Source organism: Trichomycterus rosablanca, chromosome 12 (genome assembly GCF_030014385.1).
Source record: "Trichomycterus rosablanca isolate fTriRos1 chromosome 12, fTriRos1.hap1, whole genome shotgun sequence".
NCBI classification, from domain to species: Eukaryota; Metazoa; Chordata; class Actinopteri; order Siluriformes; family Trichomycteridae; genus Trichomycterus; species Trichomycterus rosablanca.
The window spans coordinates 15,974,568-15,994,255 of record NC_085999.1 but is presented as its reverse complement, the minus strand read 5'-3'; the positions used below and the strand labels follow the sequence as shown (position 1 = coordinate 15,994,255).

Genomic DNA, 19,688 nt, shown 5'->3' with positions numbered 1-19,688 from the left:
CACAACCTTTGTGTCGACAGACTGCCAGTTTAATTGATATAACCTGAAAGAGAGCCACATCATATGACAAAGGTTATAAAGCATTTGAACACAGTGGAAAATTGCAAAACAAGGAGTAAGTAGAGCCAATAAGGTCAACACAGGACATACAGGTATAAATGATTTCTAAATCCTTCAAAAATGTTTTTGGGATTAATGCATTCATGAGTGGGTCTTATGAACTGGTAAATCATGAATCATGTAATTGGAACACACATGCTGACACAACAATAAAGTTTGTACGATACGCAGCCAAGTACTACATTTACATGCATAGTTCCATATTGTAAATGCAAACCTGAATTGCTTGTTGTAGAGTTTGTGTCTGTACAAGTATAGCTGACTCTTGGACTCCTAACAACCTGTTGGTGGTTCGTTGGTGGTATCCCTGATATGGTCATATTCCTGACTATGACCAATTATTAGGAAACAGCCAATGCCATACACATTTTTTTGGGGAGTGGTTGTAATGTTTTAGCTCATCTGTGTTTATGTATGTTTGATATTACTTTTCTCATGGGACTTGAACAAATGTACATCTACGTATATACAGTCATGTGAAAAAGTTAGGACACCCCAGGAAAACCTTTGTCTTTTTGAACATATTTAAACATATGTCATCTATTGCTGCTGTTTGAGTTGGTCATCTTCTAGACCTTCATCAGTGGTCACAGGACGCTGCCCACGGGGCGCTGTTGGCTGGATATTTTTGGTTGGTGGACTATTCTCAGTCTAGCAGTGACTGAGGTGTTTAAAAACTCCAGCAGCGGTGCTGTGTCTGATCCACTCATACCAGCACAACACACACTAACACACCACCACCATGTCAGTGTCACTGCAGTGCTGAGAATGACCCACGACCCAAATAATACCTACTCTGTTGTGGTCCTGTGGGGGTCCTGACCATTGAAGTACAGGGTGAAAGCAGGCTAAAAAGATATGTAGAGAAACAGATGTACTACAGTCAGTAAGTGCTTTTATATGGTAAGTGGAGCTGATAAAATGGACAGTGAGTGTAGAAACAAGGAGGTGGTTTTAATGTTATGGCTGATCGGTGTATATATATGATCTAGTTGCAATTATAGAAACAAGCATTATCTCGTAATACACTTAGTAGGATGGCGCCGCAGATGGCAGCCTCGGTGAGAGCTCTCTATGTTTTGTGTTGGTTTTTGTTTATTAATGTTATTTATTGTGCGTCAAACTCGGTCAGTTGGAGCAAAGAACAGTTACTGACCTTCAGAGACAATGTTTCACCAACTTTTGTTCCGGAGTTTTCTCAAAATCCTTCAGAGTTTTTGGAAATCCTCACAACAGGTGCGCTGGCTCTACTCAACCTGGCAAGAAAGCGTCGGAGAGGCAGACGAGCCGGAGCGCTTCTAAAGATGAGGCGACGTGGAGTCCGAACACCGCTACCGTCTTTGTTCCTCTCCAATCTGCGATCTCTGCACATCAAACTGGAAGAACTACTCCTGCTCAACCAAACTAACAGGGACTGTTCAAATACATCTGGGCTGTGCTTTACGGAGACCAGGCTTTCGGAGCTGACCCCGGATAGCGCGCTGCATCTCCCCGGCTTTCAGCTGCACCGAGCGGACAGGGACGCGGAGCTCAGCGGCAATGAACGCTGGTGTAAAGACGCAACGGTACTGTTAAAATCATGCACTCCTCATCTAGAATCACTTTTCATTAACTGTAGACCGTATTACTCTCCCAGAGAGTTTTCTTCATTCATTCTGGTCGCTGTTGCGCAGAAACTGCTGGCCGATCAGATAATGAAAGTAGAAAGGGACAACCCGGACTCACTGCTCATCATCCTGGGAGACTTTAACAGCGCAAATCTTACAAAAGAAATGCCGAAATACAAGCAACATGTGAAGGAAACACAAGAGAAGGAAACATTCTGGATCATTGCTACACCTCTATTAAAAATGCCTATCGCTCCGTCACGCGTGCGGCTCTCGGACATTCCGACCACAATCTCGTTCACCTCATTCCCACATACAGGCAGAGACTCAAAACTAACAAGCCTGTCATTACAACAGTGAAGAAGTGGACCAGTGAAGACATTGAAATGCTACAGGACTGCTTTGAATCCACAAACTGGTCTGTCTTTGAGGAGGTGACGGACAGCTTGGATGAATATACAGACACTGTAGCATCATACATCAGTTTCTGTGAGGACAGCTGTATTTCTACTACAACACGGGTTAAATACAGCAACAATGAAGCATGGTTCTCGGCTGAACTCAGACAGCTTCGGAGGGAAAAGGAGTCAGCATTCAGGAGTGGAGATAGAGTTCTCTACAAAGAGGCCAAATACAAGCTGGAGAAAGGTATCCGATCAGCAAAAAAGGAATATTCAGAAAAGCTGAAAAGCCAGATTGCTGCTAACGACCCAACCCAGTCTGGAGAGGCCTCGAAGAGATCACTAACTACAAGGTGCGAAAGACCCCCCTTCTCCTGAATGACCGTCAACTCACCAACGACCTGAACGAGTTCTACTGCAGATTCGAATACAATAAGGACAATTCTCAGCCTTTCTCAGCTAATTCTTCATCCTCCTCCTCCACCCTGGCTCTCTCACCTCTGTCCCCGGTACCTTTAACCATCAACGAGCGGGACGTTAACAGACTGTTTAAGAAACAAAAGGTGAGAAAAGCTCCTGGACCAGACGGAATCTCTCCATCCACCCTTAAGCACTGCAGCAATCAACTGGTGCCCACCTTCACTCACATTTTTAACAGATCATTAGAACTTTGCTCTGTTCCTTCATGCCTCAAAACATCTACCATCATACCAGTCCCCAAAAAAACGAACATTTCTGGACTGAATGATTACAGACCTGTAGCCCTGACATCTGTAGTCATGAAGGTCTTCGAATGCTTGATCCTACCCTACCTGAAGACCATCACAAATCCTTTACTGGATCCCCTGCAGCTTGCATACAGAGCAAATAGATCTGTCGATGATCCAGTCAACGTGGCCCTGCACTTCATGCTACAGCATCTCGACAGTCCTGGAACCTACGTTCGAGTTCTGTTTGTGGACTTCAGCTCCGCTTTTAACACCATAGTGCCAGAGCTGCTGCAGGTCAAACTGTCCCAGCTTTCAGTGCCGGATGCCATCTGCCGTGGATCATGGACTTTCTGACAAACGGGACACAGCAGGTACGGCTAGGAAAACACATTTCAGACCAGCGGAACCTAAGTACTGGTGTTTCACCCCTTCTCTTCAGACTTTATTCCAATGACTGTGTTTCTAAGGAACCAGCTGTAAAGATCCTTAATTTTGCTGATGACACCACTGTGGTGGGCCTCATAACCGATGGTGACGAGTCTGCCTACAGAAAGGAAGTCGAGCAGTTGGTCTCCTGGTGCAGCGACAACCACCTGCTGATCAACACACAAAAGACTGTAGAGATGGTGGTGGATTTCAGGCGCAACGCGCCCTCCTTACCCCCCCCCCACAATTAATGGCTCTATGGCCTTAGTGATGGAGTCACTTAAGTTCCTGGGCACCACCTTATCCGGGGACCTAAAGTGGGAAAAGAACACACTCTCCATCGCCAAGAGGGCCCAGCAGAGAATGTTCTTCCTGAGACAGCTGAAGAAATTCAACCTGCCACAGAGTCTGCTGATCCAGTTCTACACAGCAATAATAGAGTCCATCCTTACATCATTCATCACCATTTGGTTTGGTTCCTCAACATCACATGAACGAGCCAAACTCCAGCGTATAATCAAGACAGCAGAGAGGATCATTGGATGTAGTCTGCCAACGCTTCAGGACATCTACAACAGCAGAGTGCTGAAGCGTGCCGGCAAAATTACAGCAGACCCCTCTCATCCTGGACATCACCTTTTTCAAACTCTTCCATCTGGCAGAAGACTCAGGACAATAAAAACAAACACATCCAGACACGCTAACAGCTTTTTCCCCAGAGCTGTAACACTTTTTAACCAAAGTTGTTCTCTTGGGCAAATGTTGGTAAATACTGGTTAACAGTCCGTGTGCTGTCGGGTCTGTTAAATATGTTCTATGTTACATGTCATACATGTGTAATTATCTGTACTATGTGTATTGTTTGTACTACTGTGTGGACTATTGTGTGTATTATTGTGTGTATCACAAAAGCAAATTCCTCGTATGTGTAACATTCCTGGCGAAATAAAGTGATTCTGATTCTGATTCTGATTAACAGTATGGTGTAGACAATCAGGGTTATTACAGGACAATAAGAACAGTGGTTCTTTAAACTGGAGAATCAGTTAAAAAATGAGGTCTTTATATTTGTTAGTTACAGGAGCACTGCAGTGTTTTTCAGTAAAAAAAAAAAAGTATATTTTTTTCACTGAAGAATATACACTTCTTACTGCCCTTGGCTCCCGCAGTGTCTTGCCGCAGATCTGTCAGATCAGGCAAGATGAATCTTTTAAAAAAGGAATTCAGTGAAAGTTTATAATGCCCGAGTTCTGGCCCCGGTTCAGCTCTCGCAGCATCTGCCAGCCCTCAAAAACGTACACATTTGTTTTGTTCTTTATCTCTTTCCCACCTATTTAAACCAGGCTTTTCTCTCTTCCCCTCTCAACCTGTAAATTTGTCAGCTTTTAGCTCTCTGTTTTACTCTATTCTGGGGAAAGAACACAAAGACTGATAATAAAAGTTTACTTCTTTATTTTATGTTTACCAATTACACATTTATTAAAGTGGCATGAATAATGTTGTGATAGAGGGTGGGTTATACTGGCCAATATAGTGACCTGGTGACCAATATAAAGAACAAATTGGTCATTTTAATGTTTGAAAAGTCTCTAGGCATCTGTTTCCATGGCGGGTTTGTGAGTTTTAAATGGGCTGAGACCAATAACACAGAAAGGTTCTAATTCTATTTAAAATCAGTTTGTGACAGAACAAACAAGCTATTTTCTAATTCTTTATTTTCTTTTCTTATTTCCCCTAGTTTTATAGAAGTTTATACACTTTCTTCCACCACTGTAGCAGCGTATGCTGCTATTTTCATTAAAATTTCTCTTTCTTTACTAGCTTGGTGAGATACACTTAGATACAGCTGCAGATTCAGTTCATTCTTACAAACTTTGTGTTTCGAACTGTATATAACTTACAGAATATAACTTATAGAGTACTTGGGTTTCATTTCACACAATCTAATATTTGGTTGGACCGCCTTTAGCTTTGATTACGGCACGCATTCGCTGTGGCATCGTTTCCACAAGCTTCTGCAATGTCACAACATTTATTTCTGTCCAGAGTTGCATTAATTTTTCCCCAAGATCTTGTATTGATGATGGGAGATTTGGACCACTGCACAAAGTCTTCTCCAGCACATCCCAGAGATTCTCAATGGGGTTCAGGTCTGGACTCTGGTGGCCAATCCATGTGTGAAAATGATGTCTCATGCTCCCTGAACCACTCTTTCACAATCTGAGCCCGATTAATCCTGGCATTGTCATCTTGGAATATGCCCGTGCCATCAGGGAAGAAAAAAATCCATTGATGGAATAACCTGGTCGTTCAGTATATTCAGGTAGTCAGCTGACCTCATTATTTGGGCACATAATGTCGCTGAACCTAGACCTGACCAACTGCAGCAACCCCAGATCATAGCACTGCCCCCACAGGCTTGTACGGTAGGCACTAGGCATGATGGGTGCATCACTTCAGCCTCCTCTCTTCTGACCCTGATGCGCCCATCACTCTGGAACAGGGTAAATCTCGACTCATCAGAACACATGACCTTCTTCCATTGCTCCAGAGTCCAATCTTTATGCTCCCTAGCAAATTGAAGCCGTTTTTGCCGGTTAGCCTCACTGACGAGTGGTTTTCTTAAGGCTACACAGCTGTTTAGTCCCAATCCCTTGAGTTCCCTTCGCATTGTGCGTGTGGAAATGCTCTTACTTTCACTATTAAACATATCCCTGAGTTCTACTGGAGTTTTTCTACCATTTGATTTCACCAAACGTTTAAGTGATCGCCGATCACGATCATTCAAGATTTTTTTCCGACCACATTCCTTCCTCGAAGATGATGTTTCCCCACTGTCCTTCCACTTTTTAATAATGCGTTGGACAGTTCTTAACCTGATTTTAGTAGTTTCAGCAATCTCCTTAGATGTTTTCTCTGCTTGATGCATGTCAATAATTTGACCCTTCTGAAACAGATTAACATCTTTTCCACGACCACAGGATGTGTCTTTCGACATGGTTGTTTAGCAAATGAGAAGCTACTCACTGCATCAGTTAGGGTTAAATAACTTATTGCCAGCTGAAACATAATCACCCATGCAATAATTATCCAATGTGAGGCTCTTACCTATTTGCTTAGTTAAATAGATATATATTTTAGTATATACTTTGCTCAGTAGACTGCTTTTGGATTGGTCTATTTGTAGATGTGCTTTTATATTTGATATATTTTCTTTTTTTTTTTTATTAAAAATTCGATCATTTTGTGTGTTATCTTATTATGCTTTAAGTAACGGTCTTGAACAAGTCGATTTGAAATCTGTATTGATATACAGTGGTATTTTGAAACTCAACGTCAGTTGGTTCTGGGACTGGTGTTGAGTATGAAAGACGTTAATTTTCAAGATATTTTTCCCCATAAGGATGTATGGGAAACCTGTTAATGCGTTCCATGGTCCTGTGGAACCTCATATATTTTAGGCTAATGTAAAATAATGGGGTTGTTTTTGACACTTATACACTGAAAATAACTCAAATATAATATAAAAAACACTGAAATAGAACTGAAAACAGTAAAAAATTTATATAAAAATACAATAAAACCTGCACTTTACCTTTACTTCTTTATTGTTTCCTTATGCTCCTTAATCGTGGAGATACTTGATCTTGGAATACCGTATTCCGTTCAGTAAAGGTGCATTCACATGAAAAGCGGCAAAATAGCTTTTGCGCTGGCTGTGCCGTTATTTCCTACGGAGCTTAACGTGACTTATTGTACTAAAACAGTGAGTGAGGAATTTTATTAGTGGAGAGAACTTAGGAGCAGTAATAATTAAGAGAGGTTTAGTGTTCCTGTGTTGTTCTTTTAATACATTCCCATCACGTTAAGCTTTTTTTATTGATAAGTGTTTTAGACTCTCGAAAAAAAGCTGATTCTTACAATTTCTCAGAACCCCGAGCTATAACACAAGTTTAAAAGTAAACAGGAGAAAAATCCAGCTAAACACAGATACATGTGGAGCTTTCAGAGTGAATTTGACGGCTATTCAACACAAATGCAAATTTGTCTCATATTTGCACTTTGATGACGTTTTACAGCAACGCTCAAGCCGATGCATTTAAATAAATAAAGTTAAAAAAGCGGAACATGTTGAGTTTAAGGTAAATGTATAGTTTAAGGGTACAAATTTCTGGACGGAGGGCATTGAGCTTCAGAGATTTTGAGTTTAGGGAATGTTGAGTTACAATGTACCACTGCAATCAGTTGTCTTCTATGGATATAAGTGTTGTTCCCTGCAGAGGAGACAGACTGGTATTTTATGGATTGGATAAGACCAGTTGGAGTCTATTACAGGGCTCATTTCATTTCTGTTAATGACTGATAGTTTAGACATTTATATATTAAATGTATAAATTGTGGGTTGTGAAATCAGGAATTGGAAATGACTAGATTGGCAGAAGTGGGTGATAAAAATTATTCTGATATGAAATTTATGGCAATAAAGACAATGAAGATTTTTGGATTTAAACCAGCACAGTCACTCAATAAATCTGCCGAATAATTGATTCAGTGCGGGCTTGACATCATTATCCAAGCTCTATAAACTCCTCTGGGAAGGCATTGGGAATTTGTGCCCATTCAGTCTAAAGAGCACTTATGAGGTCAAGCAGTGACTATTGATCCCAATTCATCAATCTGATCCCAATTCAATTCAATTTAAGGGATCTGTTTGGGCAACTGTGCATTTATGGACGTTTCTTCATGCAGAGGGAGCAGAATGAGTCAGGGGCAGTTGTATATAGACAGAAACAAAGATTAAAATTAGCATTTAGTATAAAATGTTTCAAGCACAATGCAGTTTGTGAGTTTACATCATGTCAGAGTATTGTAGGCTGTAATTAGTTTTGAAACATGGTAATTCTGATGGCGCTGGAAAATGGACTTGCATTGGGCTGTGATTAAAGCACAGATTTGTGACTGGTGTGAGGCAGTTGCTCGTATTATGCTGCCTGCTGTAGTAAAAATCACTGATATTGTGACTGTCACATTTACAATTACGGCATTTAGCAGACGCCTTTTTCTAAATTGATATTGCACATTATCATGGGGACAGTAAACCAATGAACTATTGGAATGTGGCATGCTTAGTGTCATGCTTAGTTATATCCTGTCTGTTTGTGCCCTTGTTGTGAGCCATAACTGTAGATGGGACTTCCTCTGGTTATATTTTTCTAGGACAGTACTGGCAGATAAACACAGTTTGACAAGTTTGTGCAATAAAGAAAGCTAAATAGAATCTCTGTTCATAGTTCATGCCATATTTCACATCATTCTGTTCCGCATATCTAATTTGGCACTTTTTTTTTATGCTGGATGCTCTTTTTTGATGTAACCCCTTCCTGGCACTGACAGCGCACTGACAAGTGCACCTCCCAATGACTAGACTGTTCGGCTAGCCAACTTCCCAATCGTGTCAGCTAGTGTCCACACTTAATTTTAAAACTATGACAAACAGATCTTTTTCCCCTTAGTAGCCTTTATTGTTCCCAGAAGGCTGCCAGACTTCTGCCAAGAGCCTTTATAAAAGAAACGCCCGCACCATTCACACCATTATCCATCCTTTAAACTTTACAGTTGGCACTAGGCCTTTGAGTTGGTAGTGCTCTGGTCACCACTAAATCCAGATGTGAATCTAACATCTAGATCGAAGTGTATTTCCACTCACCTTTGATCTGTCAGTGTGCTGTACACCACGTCATCCAACACTCGCTGTAACTGCTGGACCTGGAATCCCAATCACTGAAGCTTGGACAGTTCTGATGTCAGTGGGTGTTCCATGATGTGTGGGTCATTTTGCTATGACCCTTATCCAGAATACAATACAGATGCATCATGTATAGTTCACTCCATAATTATTGGCACCCCTGGAAAACATGAATGGGACATTCTTTATTGCTTATCTTGTTGATCTTTAATAGGTACAATAACAGAAAGGGACAAAACTGTAAATCTCAAAAAAATATTATTTTTTCACAATTAAATTAATGTTTTATAGTTATTGGCACCCTGTCATTTAGTACTTGGTTAATTTTAATTCTTTAACTTGGTTAAAAGATTGTTGGACCATTCCTTTATACAGAATTTCTTCAGATCCTTTCAGATTCCAGGACTCAGGCTTGCAAACTTTACTCCTAAGGTTTTCTATAGGGTTTATACAGTAGAGTTTCACAGAGGGCCAGAGATGTTCACAAGTCATATACAAGTCCGAGTCGAGTCACGAGTCTTTAGGCTAGAGTCTGAGTCGAGTCACAAGTCTTTAGGCTAGAGTCCGAGTCGAGTCACGAGTCTTTAGGCTAAAGTCTGAGTCGAGTCACGAGTCTTTAGGCTAGAGTCCGAGTCGAGTCACGAGTCTTTAGGCTAGAGTCCGAGTCGAGTCACGAGTCCTTAGGCTAGAGTCCGAGTCGAGTCACGAGTCTTTAGGCTAGAGTCCGAGTCGAGTCACGAGTCTTTAGGCTAGAGTCCGAGTCGAGTCACGAGTCTTTAGGCTAGAGTCCGAGTCGAGCCACGAGTCTTTAGGCTAGAGCCCGAGTCAAGTCACGAGTCTTTAGGGTAGAGTCCGAGTCAAGTCACGAGTCAATATAATACACACAAAACATGTGTTGGAAATGTAGTGTAGAAATAAACAAATAATATGTAAGTTCAGATAAAAAAAACAACAAATTAGCAACTGTATTTTGCCGTTTTACTTAGTGCCTTTACTTTCCTAGGTACCAGTTAAAAGCTTAAACTGACGTTTTGTTTTCATTGCAAATTACGGCACAGTGGCCAAAATCCCAAACACATAAAAAAAAATCCATAATACTGCTCACCTTAGCTTATGTTGTTCCAGATGCTATTAAATTTATAACCATGTGTCCCATTAGGAATATAATCCATTATTTTGTAAATGTGCTTATAATTAAAAACCTCCAAACTTTTCCAGGTTGTGAAGAAAACACGAACTCGTTAGAAAGCCAATCAAGCGTTTCATTAACACATCATCTGTGTGACACAAACTGAATACATGCAAATATCAGCATTTCTTACTAAAAATTAAAATCAGAAGGTCTGATTGGTTCAGAAAGCGGTTCTTACAATCGTTAGCGCCAATTCTGTAGGAGAGTTCCATTCACATTATCTGTTACTGTGAAGTGCACTACGTAGGGTATTCCACCATTTTAAGTAAGGAGCGATGATACATAACTATGCTAGAAGCTGGAGTCGCAGACTCGAGTCCCCATCTCTGCCACATCAGCATTGTGGTTGCTCTCAAAGGGTCGTTTGTAACTGTAAGACTATACATGTATGAGGGTTCTTTAAAAGTTTCCACACTTTTTTAAACTAAGAATGACATAACTTTTCTACATAATCACCTTCCCATGCATTTTTCCCAGCGTTGTAGCAACTTTTTAATGCCATCAGCAAAAAATGTTCTTGGTTGAGCGCAGAGCCACTGATGCATCACATGAAAATCTTCTTCCCCTTAAAGTTTCTTTAAGCGTCCAAAAAGGTGGAAATCAGATGGTCCTAAATCCGGACTATAAGCTTTCTCAGACATGACCAATTACTACTTCTGCCACCCTCATCGTTTCCAACCAAAATATAACAGTGCTGAAACTTTTTGAAGATCCCACGTAACTACTTCTTAGCATATTGGTAAATATCCTGAGAAACCATATCACACATTGAACTTAAATCTCTATTAATGGGGCACAGTGTTGACTTCTGTGGCGAAAGGATTGGCAAAGATGATTCTCAACTCATGTCGTTGGAAAACCGCTGTTAAACGCTGATGTGGAAACACTGGGATCTGGGATGCAGTCACTTCATGGAGATGTAGTTTATGTACGGATTTACAATGTAGGCTTTAAAGCAGCGTAGACTTTTATTTGAAGACAATCATACACCTTGACGGGCCACATAAAATGATGTGGTGGGCCGGATTCAGCCCTCGGGCCTTGAGTTTGACGCGTGGTTTAGAGGATTTAAGATTATGTGGTCAGTAAACTGTTTTTCGTTGATTTTGGATTGGATCAATATCTGCTCTTGTAGGATGGATACCATGATACTATGTATTGAAACCAGTTGTCCAGGGTCTTTGGAAGAGAAACAGCACCACAGCATTACAGACGCACCAGCATGCTTCAGTGTGGGGATTACTTAGGGTCTGTCTGAAAACTTAGTGATCTCTCTACATAGACAGCTTTTTACATCATCTTACGCAATCCAGATAAGAAGGCTGTCTAAATTCTTAGATACCTTAAAATGCTGGCTACTATGGTGCCTTATTTTGAAGCTATAATCTGACTGAATAACGAGGGACCATCCGATTTTTCCTTAGTGGTGATGGCAATCCTAGCATTCAGTGCGGCACAACTTTTCTTGCAGAAAATTACAAATATGGCAGACAAATGTGGAGCAACGAACTTTTCACATATAAATAAATTCTCATTCTCTTTTTTTTATATATATTTTCGTTATGCATTTTCTCCCCTTTTTCTCCCTTTTAGAGCGTCCAATTGCCCGGATGCGTCATGCTTCCTCTCCACCAATGCCGATCCCTGCTCTGATTGAGGAGAACGAAGCTAACCCACGCCCCCTCCGACATGTGGGCAGCATACCGTATGCATCCTTTGACGAGTGCAGTGCAGCTCAGCGTTGTGTACGAAGAGACACACCCTGACAGCACTATTTTCCCGTCTCTGTGCAGGCGCCAACAATCAGCCAGCAGAGGTCGTAATTGCACCAGTTATGGGAGAAAGCACCCATCCGGCTTAGGTCCACCCATATATGAACAACAGGCCAATCGTTGTTCATGTGGCCTCTCAGCCTTAGTCGGCAGGCAGAGCTGAGATTCGATATGATGTATTCGAGATCCCAGGTCTGGTTCCAGCATGTATTTTTACCGCTGCGCCACCTGAGCGGCCATTCTAGTCGATTTTTAATTTGTATAAAGGTGCACAAGTGTCATTTATTTGCAAATACGGCCTTGGCATGGAGGGAAATGCTAGCTGACTTGCTAGTGGGTTGTGCTGCCTCATCCCATTGGTTTGAATGGTCTGAGGCTAACTGTGTTAGTTTAGTAAGCAAAATCTGTGCGTCTAAATAATCTGCCCCATGAGTTTGATGTCTTATTAGAATCCTCTCTACTTATACAGCTGCCTTGGTAGGCAGTAGGCAGCAAGGCAGCTCACTAGCTTCTCAGACAGACTTTTTGTGTTTGTTTCCAAAAAGCCTTACTTTGGTTTTATCTGGTCATAGAACAAGGTTGAAGTAACGTCTGGTAAATTAAAGGCACAAACTCAAGCCAAGTCAAAGCATTTTTAGGCACAGTCAGGCTGGTACAAGTATATATTTTTTGTATATATTTGATTGATCTGTTAGCAGTGGGCGTGTCTGATATACCTACAGTCTAAAATGATGAGTGTCCACATAGGAAATTGCAATGAAGTTGACTCGAGAGTTAGTTTCAAGATGACTCATACCCACAGCGTCCAGAAAGAATCTGACTCAGTCTATGACCCATATCAAAATTTCAGCCCAGCTGACCACTGGAATTAGATCGTCGCACCGCCTCCCATCCCAAAGTACAGCGCGGGGCACGTCTGTACACAAATGCCCATGGCGTCGCCATCTGTGATCATTACTCAACCACGTTCACCAGTCGGCACGTGTAATTGAATTTCCCACCTGACAGCCTGCACGCTTGCTTCTTCCTTCGCCACGCTGCTATTCTCAAGCCCTCCTACAGACAGCTTTGTGATGTGGAACATACGTGAGGCTAATGAGACTGTCTCAGTCACTCTTTAAGGAGGAAAAGCGTTGGCAGGGGGATAATTGTGTGTGCCTGCACCATAAATTAAATTCTATCTCTTTGAGTTTCTGTTGGGGTGAAGGGGTTTGCAGCTGCAGCAACAACACAAGACGTGTCCAATTATCAAAGCTACAACCCCCAAAGCTAATTTCAAAGTACGTTTCAAAGGACACTGGTATCTGTCTAAAGATGATGGACCCGCATGTGAATTGCAGTGTCTTGAGATCTGATATTGTGGCATATTGTGACAGGGGTAGCCTAGTGGGTAAAGCTTTGGACTGTCAACCAAAAGGTTGAGAATCCCAGCTCTGTTATGTAGCCGCTGTTGGGTCCTTGAGCAAAAAAAACCATTGTACTACACATTTTCTCAATTTAAAATAAAACACAACTAAAAATGCCTTGTATAAAAGCTGTTGATATTCTTTTACCCAGTGACTTAAAATTGGGCAGTTAGGCTTAGGTGGCACAGCGATAAAACACGCTAGCACACCAGAGCTGCCATCTGGTAGGCTGGGCGCATACACGAACAACGATTGGCTGTTGTTCTAGGGGGGGTGCCGGACGGGACCTCGTAACTGATGCAATTACAATCTGCTGGCTGATTGATGAGAATGAGGATCAGGGTGTGACTCTCCGTACACAAAGCTGATCTGCGTATGAACTCCGCTCGTGAAGGTGAAAAATGCAGTTGGCTACTGCTCACGTGTCAGTAACCGGGTTTCAATCCAAACGTTTCGCAAGTGTAATGCGCATTTACGTAATATCGGCAGAAAAATGTCGCGTTTCCATCAACTACAGTTATGCGAAAAAACCTTTACATGACGTGTCAACGCGCTGCAGAGAAACAAGCAAGATGGAGAGATTTAATTCAGTTTTTGCTTTAAGTAGAATTATATTTACAACCATTTGCCATCTTTTTATGGTTATGTTGTTTGCAGCTAAGAGACGTCGGGCAGAACGAGCATTATACAACAGTTAGTTACGACCTTACAATCTGATTGGTTGAGAAGCGTTCTAACCGTGCTGATATTTGTGATAACAGCATGGCCTTTTCACACCACAACTGTATTACTCCGCTGATGCGTTGCCAATAACGACAAGCTTCATGCACACAAACGCGCACGCAGGCGACACAGACTTTTTTCCAGATCGCGTTTTAAATCCATTATACTATCTAGTGCACTGTGTAGGGAACATAAATCAATTGTCTAATTAACTATCTAGTGCACTATGTAGTGAACATAAATCCGTGATATGATACACAATCTAGTGCACTATGTAGGGAACATTGTGTTTGTAACACGAACAGTTAGCTTAATAGCCCAGTTAGCAGCTCCTAAGAGTTCTGTTATCACCCATATCCTTTGGTGTGTGCGAGAGGTTTTTTATTTCTTTTTTTCCCCTTCGGAGGTTCTTGCCTTCTTGTTCTTGTTGTTTTTACCTCCCTGAATGAGTTTTTGCAACTTGGGATGTCTGCTTTGTAGTGTTAAACTTTATATTCGTTGTGGAACTACTTTTTGGTGGTATTGTCAATATTAAAGCATATTTAATATGAAATTCAGGGCTTCTTTGATTTATTTTCTTTCTTCATTTTGTAAAAACTGTTGTATAAAAGCAATAGAACACTTGAGGTCGTGTGTTATCGCGGCTGTGATTTGGTCGAGCCTATTGCTTAAATGGCCCATCTAATGTGGGCTCAAATCTCCGTGCCACGGTGACGTTCACCTCGCATCTGGGAACGTAAACGCTCTAAACAATTTTGGGAGCACATCGTGCAGAACCATTTTTCAGACGGGCCTTGGATCAAGAATTTCAGAATGTCAAAATTAGCCTTTGATAAGCTATGCAACATGATCGGGTCATCTGTAGAGCCAAAAGTTTACAGTCACCGGCCACCCGTGCCAACTGAAAAGAGGATTGCTATTGCCTTGTACAAGCTGGTCACTTGTGCGGAGTATAGGGTAGTGGGGCGAGACGTTCCGCGTAAGCGTAACAGCAGTTCACCGTAGTGTATACGCTGTATGCCAAGCAATAACATCAAAACTAATGAAACATTAGGAGGCAGAAGAAATAGCACAGTTATACAATTATGCAGCGCACCACATACCACAGGTGCACAGTGCACTGGATGGTACTCACATTCCAATCCTCCCTTCAGCAGTAAACGTCATCGTTTATTCTCTAAACTCGTTTCCATCCCCTTTTTTCGCATTACGGCGATGCGATATTCGAACTTTTCCACCTCGTTCAAGCGTGAAATCTTTTTTTGCGATATTTGGGTCTTTTTTCGAATTTTGAGCTTTTCCATCCAGGTTTTTTAATGCGCATTTTCAAAATTCGCAAAAAGTTGGTGGATGGAAAACCCTCTATAGGGGGCACTTTTTTATTTATTTGTTTTTTTTGCTAGGTTTGCAGTTTTAGGTAGACCAGTCTTCCTAATCATTTTGCATACAACTATTAAAAACTTTGAAAATAGACAACAAGTACATTTAAATAAACATTTGAGCTCAAATGTATTTCATGTGAGTCTTGTGTATGTGTGTGTTTTAAATGCATTGTTTATGTGCGTATCTACTCCCTCCCCCCCTTTAACATTTGTAAATAGTTCGGTAGCTCATACACAAAGTCTTTATATCAAACCATGTATAAAATCTGTTGATATTCTTTTACTCAGTGACTTAAAATACACGAACGATTGGCGGCTGTTCTAGGGGGGTGCCGGACGGGACCTCATAACTGATGCAATTACAACCTCTGCTGGCTGATTGATGAGAATGAGGATCAGGGTGTGACTCTCCGTACACAAAGCTGATCTGCGTATGAATTCCGCTCGTGAAGGTGAAAAGATGCAGTTGGCTACTGCTCACGTGTCAGAGGGGGCATTTTTTATTTATTTGTTTTTTTGCTAGGTTTGCAGTTTTAGGTAGACCAGTCTTCCTGATCATTTTGCATACAACTATTAAAAACTTTGAAAATAGACAACAAGTACATTTAAATAAATATTTAAGCTCAAATGTATTTCATAGCTCCCTAAAACTGTAACGTTGTGAGTCTTGTGTATGTGTGTGTTTTAAATGCATTGTTTATGCGCGTATCCAATTACCCAATCGTATTTCACATCCTCTTCTGCTGACCTCCACAACATGCCACCTTCGACACGTGTGCAGTAGCCGACTACTTCTTTTCACCTGCACGAGCCGGGTTCATATAGAGAGCCGTATCATGCACGGAGTCACACACCGAGCGAGATGTCAGCTTTAGTGTACTAGCGTGTTTTATTGCTGCGCCACCCGAACGCCTGAGTGTTGTGCATTTCAATGCCAGTAGGATTGCTTTTTTAAATGTTGATGGGAAAATTTAACTAGAATTTAAGTTGAATTGAAGTTCTCTCTGGTTCTCTAATCATTTTCTTTCTTGCTTTTGTTTCTTCACTTTCATGTTTAGCATCTTGAATATACATTGCCTAATTTGGGCAGAATTTTCAAAAGGCTTAGTGCATGTTCTGACCCCCCCCTAACATTTGTAAATAGTTCGGTAGCTCATATACAAAGTCTTTATATCAAACCATGTGTTGTTTCCATGATTAATGTAGTGCTCTTGTATAAAGTCTGTTAAAGTTTGCTGACATGCTTTGAGACATACTAAAGAACGAAGTTTGCTAAATTCTAGAGGTCTGTCTTATCTTGTTATTGTCTGTTACATCTCATTGACTGTCTTGTATTACTTTCATGCCAGTTTGTTTAATGTCTTTGCAAATTTGTATTGATGCTCTGACTTCTTGGCTTTGTGGTTTTGCATTACATGTAAATCCCAGAGCATCCCATTTCAGAAGATGGTAATCAGATTATGGTATTTGGTCCAAGTTCTGTTTTTTGTCCACTACCCAAGTTCAAATTGTATTCATATTGGTATCGGTGTAGGATTGTATTGCAGTTCGGGCTTTAACAGTTTCTATGCGTAATGCCTTATTTACATTCGCAGCAATTAGCAGATGCTTTTATCCAAATCGACTTACAGTTATGACTGATACAGTTTGAGCAATCGAGGGTTAAGGGCCTTGCTCAGGGGCCCACCAGTGGGAACTTTGCTGTGGTGGGGCTTGAACCAGCAACCTTCTGATGACTAGTTCAGTACCTTAACCGATTTAATCTGATTTACACTTGTTCGGGTTTGGACAATCATGGATTGTCCATGTTTTTATGTGAAAATAAGTTACCACAAATTGGGGAAAAATTTTTGCATATTGTGTTGTCATTGAATTTAACATAGACTGTGACGTGTGAAGTTATAACACTTTTAATATTTTTATTCCTGTTCAGGATTTGTTCACTTAATTTCACAATCAGATATCAACCAATTAAATAATGCTGAAAAAATGATTATCAATTATAATAAACACCACAATCAACTATAGCTTGACTAAGCGGCTATAGAAGTGCTTTACAAATACTGGGTAGGACCCAAGATTTTGGGCCACATTGACCTGAATCTCTCATTCTACCACAACTGTACTATATTAGATTCAAATCTGGTGACTGGAAGGTCCATTACAGTACATTAAACACATTGTCATGGCTGCATGTGTTTTTGACATGGCACATTATCATTAAGAGGTGTCATTCAAACAATGTTCTGTACTAATAATGGATCCCACATTGGGATCGTGGTAGACTAGTGGGTAGAGCTTTGGGCTATCAACTAAAAGGTTGAGAGTTCAAATCCCAGTTCGGCCAAGGTCCTTAATCCTCTCTGCTCCAGGGGCGCCATACAATGTCTGACCCTGCACTCTGACCCCAGCTTCCAAACAAGCTGGGATATGCGAAGAAAGAATTTCATTGTACTGTACACCTGTATATGTATATATGACAAATAAAGGGATTGATTTCTGTTGGTTTCCCCAATTTTGAGCCTTTCATCTGATGGTAGCGCAGAAAGACTGGGGCACATAATTTTTTATATCTTTTTTTTGTTTTTTTTTTCCCTTTTTCTCCCCCTTTAGTGCATCCAATTGTTCAATTTGCATCGTGTTTCCTCTCTGTCTATGCCGAACCCTGCCCTGACCGAGGAGATCGAAGCTAACCCATATCCCCTCCGAAACATGGGAAGCAGCCGGATGCATTTTTGCCACCCACACATTGATGAGTGTGGCGCCACCTAGCGTTGCATGCGGAGAGACACACCCCTAAGGGCACTCTTCCTCATCTCTGTGCAGGCGCCTCTAATCAGCCGGCAGAGGTCGTAATCGCATTCTGACAGAGAGAGACCCACATCCGGTTCTTTGTCCCGCCCCCCCAACTGAGCAACTGGCCAGTCGTTGCTCATACAGCCACTCAGCCTCAAACCGGTAAGGCAGAGCTGGATTTGATACGATGTACTCAGAATCCAGCTCTGGTTGCAGCGTGTCTATTTACCGCTGCGCTACCTGAGCAGCCCCATTATTGCGATCTTTACATAGCCTTTGAGTTCTGTTCTTGGCTGACAAGATAACAACTTGATATCAATATGCTGACCAAGACATTAGGACTAGAACTCTGTTTGTTGACTTCAAACAAGACCATGTGAAGAGTGAAGGCCATTACATTTACATTTTCGGCATTTAGCAGACGCTTTTATCCTAAATGACTTACAGTATTGTGACAGTATATTGTCTAAGCAATTAATGGTTAAGGGCCTTGCTCAAGGGCCCAACCATGACAACCTGGCAGTGGTGGGGCTTGAACCAGCGACCTTTTAATTACTAGTTCAGTACTTTAATCGCTAGGCTACAACTGCCCAACTAAGTGCTTAGAAGAACACTACCATTGGACATTGTTCAAAAAGCCCTGATTAATATAAAAATCTGACTGCTTTTAAATCTGTGATTTGTACCTGCACTAATTCCCGTCTACTGTTGTCTGTTCAGACTAGCATGTGGATAAGTCTGCAATTCACAATACCAGCACGTCTGTAAATCACTGTGAACGTTTGCAATGGATTTCCACCTTGCAATTAGGAGAGCTTTTTATAGCTGTGTTTATATCCCCCCAGGGATTCTGAGGGACGCAAGCTGTGTAAGAAAGTGAAGGTGGACCCCAGTTCAAAGCCTGCTGGATTTGAGATCCTGCATTATAAGTGAGTGTGCATTTGCTTTTTATTTATAACACATTTAGAACATACCGCTGTTAAGTCTTATTTGTGTGTATGTATGTGTGTGTGTGTGTGTGTTAAACAGAGATGGGACCTTTCACACAGAGTACAGCAGACCAGCAACACACAAGGTAAATAAATCATTAGTTTTACCATCAGTATAGTAGTTATCAAATCAGACTTGCTATTGCCGGTTTGGTGTCTATACTGACATGATTGGCTGTGTTTGAGGGGGATGGTAGGTGCACTTGTCGGTGTGCTCTCAGTGCCGGAAAACTCTGGTGGACACAAGCCGAAAAAACCCAGCATAGAGAACCAATCCATTGTGGTTCTTGTTATCTTTGGTACTTTCATATATTTCAGGAGCTCTTCTTTGCTTGTAATAGCTTAGGCAGTTTTATTTAGTTTTATTTTCATTTTAAAATCCTAGCTGCTTAGAGGAGCCCATGGTTTTTGATAGCAC

The 19,688-nt window shown here is 41.3% G+C and overlaps 1 protein-coding gene across 1 annotated transcript in view; it reads left to right on the top strand.

The window, feature by feature from the left end:
• pdia5 (protein disulfide isomerase family A, member 5) overlaps positions 1 to 19,688 on the top strand; it is a 167,332-nt gene that overhangs the window by 34,764 nt on the left and 112,880 nt on the right. The window contains exons 4-5 of the mRNA XM_063006157.1: positions 19,127 to 19,210; positions 19,311 to 19,356. Coding sequence (XP_062862227.1) covers positions 19,127 to 19,210; positions 19,311 to 19,356 — 130 coding nt within the window. The remainder of the gene's footprint in view (positions 1 to 19,126; positions 19,211 to 19,310; positions 19,357 to 19,688) is intronic.